This window comes from Pseudorasbora parva, chromosome 3 (assembly GCF_024679245.1).
Source record: "Pseudorasbora parva isolate DD20220531a chromosome 3, ASM2467924v1, whole genome shotgun sequence".
NCBI classification, from domain to species: Eukaryota; Metazoa; Chordata; class Actinopteri; order Cypriniformes; family Gobionidae; genus Pseudorasbora; species Pseudorasbora parva.
This window is the reverse complement of record NC_090174.1, coordinates 58,162,288-58,171,851: the sequence shown is the minus strand read 5'-3', so window position 1 is coordinate 58,171,851 and position 9,564 is coordinate 58,162,288. Positions and strand designations below refer to the sequence as shown.

Below are 9,564 nucleotides of genomic sequence, written 5' to 3'. Positions count from 1 at the left end.
TGAAGTGTCCACACTTTGTTTGTTTTTTTCAGTTAATTAAGTGCATCATCTGGGTATTTAAAGCAGACTTTTTAGAGGAGAATGCTGATCCCTGGAAAGTCTAACAATTACAATAGTGTTTCGGCACTGCGCTTGAACCCCAATAATCAGAAGTTTGGGGTTGGTTCAAATTTATGATGTAAAAAAAAAAGTTTTAGTCTCTGCTCACCAAGGATGGATTTCTTTGATCAAAAATACAGTAAAAGAGTAATATCGTAAAATATCCTTGAAATGTACAATAACTGTTTTCAATGTGAATTTACAGTAAAATGTAATTTCCTGTGATTAAAGCCGACATCATTCCTCCAGTCTTCAGTGTCCCAGGAATGGGAAAATGGGTGTCCAATTAGTTATTAGATGATATTACATAATACCAGGGTAAATATCTCAATTCAAAATGTTTATTGAAACACTTTTTGGCCAGAAATACAAGTATTTCCTTTATCAAAAACTAATAATATTACATGAATTATTCTTCATAGAGAGTTGCTCAGTGTAAATTATGTTAATACATTAGAACATTTTTTTTAAATATTACAACCTTTTTCAAATGTATTGCAAATTATAAACTACCCAAAGAATTGATAAATAAAAACTTAAAAAGAACCAGTGTATTCTGTCATACAGAGCATGAATGAATGCATGGAGTAAGGAAAGAAAAATATTCAAAAATGCTTTTTTTATGTACAGAGACAATATGTGTGCTGATCATTTGATTATGTGTTTTCACTTAAATGGCATTATCAAATACAAATATGGTTTGCATGATCTCTATGTCAACAGCAGTGCTACACTCTTAAAAATAAAGGTTGTTTTATTGCAGTTAGTGGATCCATGAAGAATCTTTAACATCCGTGGAACCTGGAAACTTTTTTTATTTTATTTTTTATTTTAAAATGTTCTTCACACTAAGAAAAAAAGTATTTTTGTGGAACCAAAAATGTTTTTTCTATCTGGCACCACTGTTAAAACCCCCTTTTGGAAGCTTTATCTTTAAGAGTGCAAGATGTTATAATTTGAGAAATGTTTCAAATGCAAATATGATAACCGAGCTGATCAGAAGATTTCAATCGTTTTTGAAATCAATAGATTTTCAATAATTTTCCATGCATTTTCTCCATTGACATTTTTAAAACATTGTTCAACAAGGGGTTGTGAACCAATCGTGACCTGAAAGAATCCAAGCTTTACAGAAACATATACAGTCACTTCATACCGCATACATCTTCTTTATGGACATTATCAATAGTATTTTACTTCTGGAACCCTACAGCTTTGCTCTTTTGATGTAGTGATCTAAATACATTTATGAATAGCTGAATATATGCATGACTGCAGTTTTGATGTCATAATTAGTTAAAATCAAGATGTCATGAATAACATTAATGCTCAAGTTAAATCATTAAAAATACAGTTTAAAAAATCAGTTTCTTCATGTTGGTGATCTGTAAGAGAAAAATCACACTTAGGAAAGAACATATTGTACTGTGCAAGAAGACAGTGATACGAGTCAATTTAAATCATGATCTATTTTTAAACCTATTCAAAGATGTTCACAGAGATTGTGACAAAAAGATCCCTTGTTTTCACAATCGTACATGTTAGCCATGTTTATTGAGGCATCACCAATTTTGGAAAGAAAGCTGGTAACATCAGTCCTCTCGGTTCATTTTTGCAACGTGGTGTTCTTTTGGTCAAAGTAAGGTACTGAAGTACCAGAGTGGTTTCACGTTCTCCGAGTTTTTCTTGAGTTGTGTAGGTTGTCCTGTGGGTTAGTTAATTAAGGGACCTCAGACTGGTCAGTTAGAGGTATCCGAGTGAACGCTGTTTGCTCCCTCTATAGGAGACGTCACAGAAGATGGAGTGACAGCATCATGCCAGCCACCGTTACCCTAGAAAGAGACCCAGAAAAGACCATTTGAGACGTGTAATTAAAGTCAAAATGGAAACATTAGCTAACATTGATTTTTGAGAGTAAGATCAGATAAAGCGCTCCGTTTCTATTCATATGCCATGGTGAAACATAACCCAGCTAACCATAACCAAGGCTGGTTTATTCGTATGGTTTTAGAAGCTTTTTTGGACACTAAAGTTCTGTTTACACCTGGTATTAAGATGTGTTTTGGTCGATCGGATCACAAGTAGACGTTTACACCTGGTGTTTTAATTTTTTCATCCGATTGGAACCAAATCAAACCAGTGGCTCAGAGACTGCCAGCCATTTCTATCACACGTGAAACCTAAAAACAAGCCTAAAACACTTAGTAACCACATAGCAACGCCCTGGCGACCGCCCACCCATTTTTCATAATTCTGACAGTTTTTCACAGAAAGTACCACTCATATTTTGTTCAGAACATTTAAAAATGTTTTTCAATACCTTCAATACCTGGTATTAAGATGCGTTTTGGTCGATCGGATCACAAGTAGACGTTTACACCTGGTGTTTTTTTTTTAAAGTGTCTCTTTTGTCCACTTTCAAACACTTCTGTCCTGATCTCTTCAAGGGGAGGAGATTTGTTAATCACTTCTATGGTAAGTGTATGTTTTTTTGATCAAATGGATTAAATAAACTCACCCAATTTACATGTGAACGCGACCGGAGACAACATACAGAGAAACATACAGAGAGAAACGTTCATTTCTCTCCAAATGCTGTGAGTATATTAGCGCGTTGCTATTTTGAGGAACTGAACTGTTCAATGACTGCGCAATTGGCCAACAGAAACCTGGGTCTAAAGTCAATAACGTAGAATTTTTTGTGTTATTTAAAGGGTACGTTAGTAATATCAGCTATTAGACTTATTAGACACACAGGGATGTGCAGCAGCACACAAACATTTTTAAATATGGAAAATAAAAGGGTTCCTCTGTGGAGAAGTGTTCAGTCTTTCCGCTCGCATGTGAACAGTGAATCCGCCAGGGTGTGAGCGCAACTGGCTTTTAAAGAGAATGGAAGATGAGACTCTGATTGGTTTATTGCTCGTTACAACCAAAACACACCCATGATTCATTAAGAGACTACAGTTTATCCCATCCTTAAAGGGTTAGTTCACCCAAAAATGAAAATTATTTCATTAATTACTCGCCCTCATGTTGTTGGACACCCGTAACGTCTTCGTTCATCTTTGGAACACAAATGAAGATATTTTTGTTGAAAGCTGATGGCTTCAGAAAGGCCTCCATTGGCATTCAGTAGATTCCCACTCACAAGACACATAAAGGCACTAAAGACGTCGATACAAAGTCCCTCTTACTACAGTGGCTGTACAATAATTTTACGAAGCGATGAGAACAGTTTTTGTGCGCCAAAAAATCTAAATAATGACTTTATCCGCCAAGTTATTGTCTTCCGTGTAGGTCTCGGACGTGAGCTCCTCCTCTTCTGGGTCTTGAATCGAACGGTGGCTCTGCATCATATTTTCGCGCATGCGTTGAGTTCACGTCAATAACTTTGGATAAAGACGTTATTTCGATTTTTGTGCGCACAATAACTATTTTCGGCGCATTGTAAAATTATTGTACAGCCACTGTAGAGAGATTGACTTTGTAATGAAGTCTTTAGTGCCTTTATGGGTCTTGTGAATGCAAATGTACTGAATGCCAATGGAGGCCTTTCTGAAGCCTTTCTCAGCATTCAACACTAATATCTTCATTTGTGTTCCGAAGATGAACGAAGGTCTTACAGGTGTCCAACGACATGAGGGTGAGTAATTAATGAAATAATTTTCATTTTTAAGTGAACTAACCCTTTAAATTAGCAAAAGTGAATTTGGACACGCCCTAAGTGCACCTGCCCCATGCGCTTTAGACCATGTGCTTAGATCGTTAAAATGAGGCCCAATTAGTCACTTTTTTTAAGAAGTAACACAATATCATAATGCATTTACTTTTAAAATTTGCTTTCCCTAAAACTGTTTGTTTGTTTGTAGTTACAGTGCGATTAAAAACTTGTGGAAATAAAAATAAGATACAAATTGAGTAATTTATTAACTGATTGATTTCAGTTCATTCGTAAGCTTGTAATAAACATTCAGGTCAATATGTAATTTGACTACTAAATACTTTTTTTGTTACCTTTAGTCAATCTAACTCAACATATGTTATAATTATCTAAGCTGGAAAGAGATCTAGGCTGGAAAGAGTCAATTACAACACTAGCTAGATTTCTACATCGCAAAAGTGTGTGTGTGTGTGTGTGTGTGTGTGTGTGTGTGTGTGTGTGTGTTGGGTATAATTTTACAATTTTAAAATGTTGTTATTTACACTGGCAGGTTTTTCCCACTTATTTTCTACTCATTTCACTACTTGTTTATACTATAAAAGATGCCAAAATATAATAGTATTAACAAGCCTTGTATTAACGATTCGGAAATATCATTATGCAGTACCATATACATCTCTCTAATTTTATTTGTAGATGTTTTAACTGTAAAACAAGACTTTGTTAAAAAAAAATCTTGTAATGTGAAGGTTGTGTAAATGTTAAGAACATTGACATCTCAAGCTATTCGGCCTTCCCCTAACTTCTCTTTGTGATATGGTTATGGATGATTATTTTCCTCTCAAATTAGAATTAGGATATTTTCCTCGACGTGGCTGCATCAACAGATAAATGAACCTTTAACGCTGTGACTCCATTATAAAGCTTGTCTTATCAAACCTCATCTGGGAAGATGCTATTCACATCTGTACAAAGCTGCAGGCAATTCCAGTTTCATATTTTATTATAGTGATAAGGAAATGGACTGCAAATTCGCTCAGAGAGAGAGAGAGCGAGTGTGCGGTTCAATAAGAAGGCAGATATATACTGCCAAGAGCCGTGCATGTCGTTCTGTTATTAGATGCATTTTGGAAAATGGAAATGGAACACATTTGCTTTCTATCCCAGCAAACAGCCCTGTGTGCGTGTGCGGATATTAATATGAATCCATACGTTTATCTTTGCCTTTTCACAGAAGCAGCATCACCTCTCCCAGTCTTAATCTCGCCTGTCGTCTTTGTCGGCTCATGGAGCGACGGTTTGATCATACAACGTCTTTCTGAACGACTCCAGGAGACCTGCTGTGAAGAGATTATTCCTTCCCCACCACATGAGACGGTGTGTGTGTGTGTGTGTGTGTGTGTGTGTGTGTGTGTGTGTGTGTGTCGGTCCCTAAAGCGCTTTTACACTAGAGGTGCAGATTTAAGTCTGTTTGACTTTGGTTTGTTTAGTTAAAAATGTTCAAGCATCTGCATTTGCATACACATAATATATTTCTGTTAAATAAAATGCTTACGTTCATGCCATGAGGGCTGTAAAGTGGGTTTCCACGCAGACCGTCGCTGTAACCCAACGACTGACCGATGGCGTGACGTATGGAGTCTCCCTGCGGAGAGAAAAAGACAGGACGGGCGATCATAAACGGTGAGAAATAATGAAGAACCGGCTGTGATATTATTGGTTTTCTAGACATGTCATATTTCATATATACGGTTGTCCTCAAAATTATTCATACCCTTGGTAAATATTACCAAAGAAGGCTGTGAAAATAAATCTGTGTTGTTATTCCTTTAGGAAAACCACTAGCAACAGTGGCAGCTGAGCAAAAAACTTAATGTCAAGCCCTGGTTATTTTATATACTGCGCTCTTGCACACCCGCTAAAGTCTCACACTAATGTATGCTCAGCAGAAGTGTGTGTGTGTGATACCTGTGTCTGTCCTGGGCCGGAGACCTGGGCCGGCTGGTATGAACCGTTTAGGCCGGACATGCTCATAAACATGTCTCCTGAACTTGGCAAACTATACGAACCCGAAGAACCTGCAGAGAGCCGGAGAGGAGGAGGAACATGGTCAGTGAAGTCTTTTCTATTATATAATGTTCGCACGTTAACCCTACTGTATTATATTACTGCACCACATATCTAAGACCTGCAAATTATCAACATGATCAAAACTTTGTGAAAAGCCTGTTGCACACAATCTGCTTCATGCCTTCTGTAATCCGATACGTCTTTAGCTAGTAAAAGGCCTTTTTGTGTAATTGTAAAAACGTCCACCTTCAGCTCATGAAATCTTAAGAATATCTTTTATATTGTTAGTAATATTTCTAGATGGACACTTACTGGACTGAAGCAACTTTACTTGATTATCTATACATAATTTGTTAGAAAAGTAATGTTCGAATGTGAGTATCAAATATCAGGCTTCTGAGTAACATGAATAATTTTGAATCTCTAAATAATTATTGTATTGCATTGCATTGCATTATGTTTTTGTAAAATACTAAGCTTTGATAATAAAAAGAAGCATTTAAACATCATCTTACTAAGACATTTTATTGTGAAATGTAGAGTGACAACCATTTCTGCACCAAATGGCACATTTTGAATGACTTTCTTTTAATATATATATATAGCTCTGTATTCTCACTATACCAAAAGCCTGATGTATCAAATATGATACTCAACAAAAAAAACAGTTCAATAAAATGTTCCATTTAAAACAAACAAAAGCTTGTCAGGCTTTATAGGGTTAAAATAATTCTCCAAATGGATAATTTTGGGGGTCACAGAATATGCACATACACAAATGGACATAGAGACAGGAAGTTCACTGTAACTATCATGACAGGAAGTGCCTTTAAAGGGATTGTTCACCCAAAAATGAAAATTACCCCGTATTTTACTCACCCTCAAGCCACCCTATATGTATATGACATTCTTCTTTCAGATGAATACAATCAGATTTATATTTAAAAATGTCCTGGCTAATCCAAACTTTATAATAGCAGTGAATGGCAGCCCAAAATTTGAAGCCCAAAAAAGTGCATCTATCCATTATAAAAGTGCTCCACACCGCTCTGGGGGTTATTAAAGGCCTCCTGAAGTGAATCGATGTTTTTTTTAAAGAAAATATCCATATTTTAAACTTTAAAAAGTAAAATATCTAGCTTCCGGCGGACCGCCTTCCGTATTTAACTTGCAAAGAAAATGTAACGCCTCTCACAGGTCATAACGCTTACGCCAGTTAAGCTTTTTCCGTAAGTTGAATTATGTAGGCAGTCCGCGTGAAGCTAGAAAATTTTGCTTTATAACTTTGCTTTTTATAACAAAATTTGGGCTGCCGTTCACTGCCATTATAAAGCTTGGAAGAGGCAAGACATTGTTTTTATATAACTCCGATTGTATTTGTCTGAAAAAAGAATGTCATTTACACCTAGGATTGCTTGAGGGTGAGTAAATCATGGGGTACTTTTCATTTTTGGGTGAACTATCCCTTTAAGTCGCCGTACCAGTGAACATGTTGTTTAATAGATTATTTTTGTCTTCTGCTCCGTCCAACTGGAAGTCTTCATCTTTCATCTGAAAACCTGTAGAGAAAATGACACAGAACAGAACCCATTTAAACTCTTAAATTACTCAAAATTGCATGTTCAAGACTAAATATTTAGTCATTTTACTGTATATAGGGGAGAGTGGGGCAAGTTGTCAGTTTTTTTCCTCTCTCAAGTGAATGTTTTACAGGGGTTTATTTTCTGTGAGGACATAAACCTTATGTGTTTGCTATGAAAAAGCTATCAAATATTTCCACTGTTACTGTCTAGGAAAAAAGATACAGTTCATTTACAGAGGTGGACAGTAGTGGAGTATTTTTACTTTCCAAGTAATTAGTATAAATACTTTATAGGTGTTCTTCCTTGGAAAACTTTTACTTCACAACATTCCAAAACATAATATTGTAATTTTTACTGCACTGCATTTCATATTGAATATCATTTAATACTTAATTACATAAAAAATGTAATGCTGTATACTTTTACTCAAAATTTAATTGAGTACAAGTAAGAAAGTGCTATATGTTTAATGTAATTAAGAACTTTTATTTATGAAATGTAGTGCAGTAAAAATTATGACATTATATATGATGCTTTGGAATGTAGTGAAGTAAAAGTTTTCCAAAGATAAACACTGATAAAATATTAAAGTAAAAATACTCCACTGCTGTCCGCCTCTGTTCATTTAACACTTGTTGACCCCTATAGACCCCAGAGCATATCACAGTGGGCTATTGAAGTCATTTACCTGTTGACGATTGGCAATGAATTAATTTAAGGATTTCACTGCTTTGATCAATAAATGTTCTTATTTGAAACCAACATGCAAAACTACTTCTAGAGAAAACAAGTTTTGTACAAATGACCTCAAAACATTAGTGACAACCATCCCGGTGGTCTCAGCCATAGTGTGTGTGTGTGTGTGTGTGTGTGTGTGTGTGTGTGTGTGTGTGTGTGTGTGTGTGTGTGTGTGTGTGTGTGTGTGTGTGTGTGTGTGTGATGGGTAGGTTTAGGGGTAGGGACAGTGTAAGGGGATAGAATGTACAGATTGTACAGTATAAAAACCATTACGACATGGAGAGTCCCCACAAAGATAGTGAACCAGACGTGTGTGTGTGTGTGTGTGGGCATGTAATCCCTACGTAATGGGGACAAAATGTCCCCACAAAGATGGCAATATCCAAAATCCTTGTCCTTGTGGGTACATTTTTAGGTCCCCATGAGGAAAACATCTTATAAATCACACAGAAGGAGTATTTTTGAGAAAGTAAAAATGCAGCATGCTTCCTGTGATGGGTAGGTTTAGGGGCTGGGGCAGGGGCAGGGGATAGAAAATACGGTTTGTACAGTTAGAAATCCATTGCGCCTATGGAAAGTCCCCATAAAACATGGAAACACTACATGTGTGTGTGTGTGTGTGTACCAGAGCTGGGCGTTGCGGGCGAGTTGGTCTGGCTGTTCTGCACAGCGGCCGCCACAGCCTGAGTCGCCGTCACTGCTGTCTTCGCTGCGTACAGATTCGCTTCTTCCTGGAACTTACCAATGTTCTTCTTATAGCGAATACGCTTATTACCAAACCAGTTAGACACCTGAGATGGAGAGAGAGCGAGAGAGGCAAATGTGGATGAATCTTACGAGGAAATGCTATATTATATATTTAAATATATTTAAATATTCAAAAAAAAAAATAATTACCCCAAAATAAAAAGGACAAAAAAAAAGAAATGATACACTACCATTCAAAAGTTTGAGGTTGCTATTGACAAAAAAATTCTCTTTTCTCACCACGGCTGCATTTATTTGGTCAAAAATACATTAAAATATGTAATATTGTGAAATATTATAAAAATTTAAAAGAACTGTTTTCTATGTGAATATTTATTAAAATGTAATTTATTTCCGTGATGAAAATCTGATTGTCACATGATCCTTCAGAAACCATTCCAATATGCTGATTTGCTGCTCAGTTATTATTGGTTCTTATTAATAATATTTATAATAAGTACAGTTTTGCTGCTATATTTTACATATTAAAACATATTAGCACCATTCAAATTTTTTATTTAAAATTAATCCAAATGTTCCCCATAATGAAAAAAGACACATTCTTGACAGTTTTTATGACATTTACCAATGTCACATTTATATAATTCATTAAAAAAAAAACCTGTTTTTCATTGCGTAGCCCAATAAAATATATGCTGCAAA

At 35.9% G+C, this 9,564-nt stretch overlaps 1 protein-coding gene across 2 annotated transcripts in view; it reads right to left on the bottom strand.

Moving 5' to 3' along the window:
• Nucleotides 1-426: 426 nt before the first annotated feature.
• The window catches only part of pbx3a (pre-B-cell leukemia homeobox 3a), a 75,177-nt gene continuing 66,039 nt past the window's right edge, over nucleotides 427-9,564 (bottom strand). For both annotated transcript variants that reach the window (XM_067439651.1, XM_067439652.1), the window contains 5 exons: nucleotides 8,780-8,945; nucleotides 7,315-7,392; nucleotides 5,732-5,841; nucleotides 5,319-5,408; nucleotides 427-1,931 (listed from right to left, as the gene is read on the bottom strand). In XM_067439651.1, the coding sequence (XP_067295752.1) occupies nucleotides 1,839-1,931; nucleotides 5,319-5,408; nucleotides 5,732-5,841; nucleotides 7,315-7,392; nucleotides 8,780-8,945 (537 nt within the window). In that variant the 3' untranslated portion in view covers nucleotides 427-1,838. The remainder of the gene's footprint in view (nucleotides 1,932-5,318; nucleotides 5,409-5,731; nucleotides 5,842-7,314; nucleotides 7,393-8,779; nucleotides 8,946-9,564) is intronic.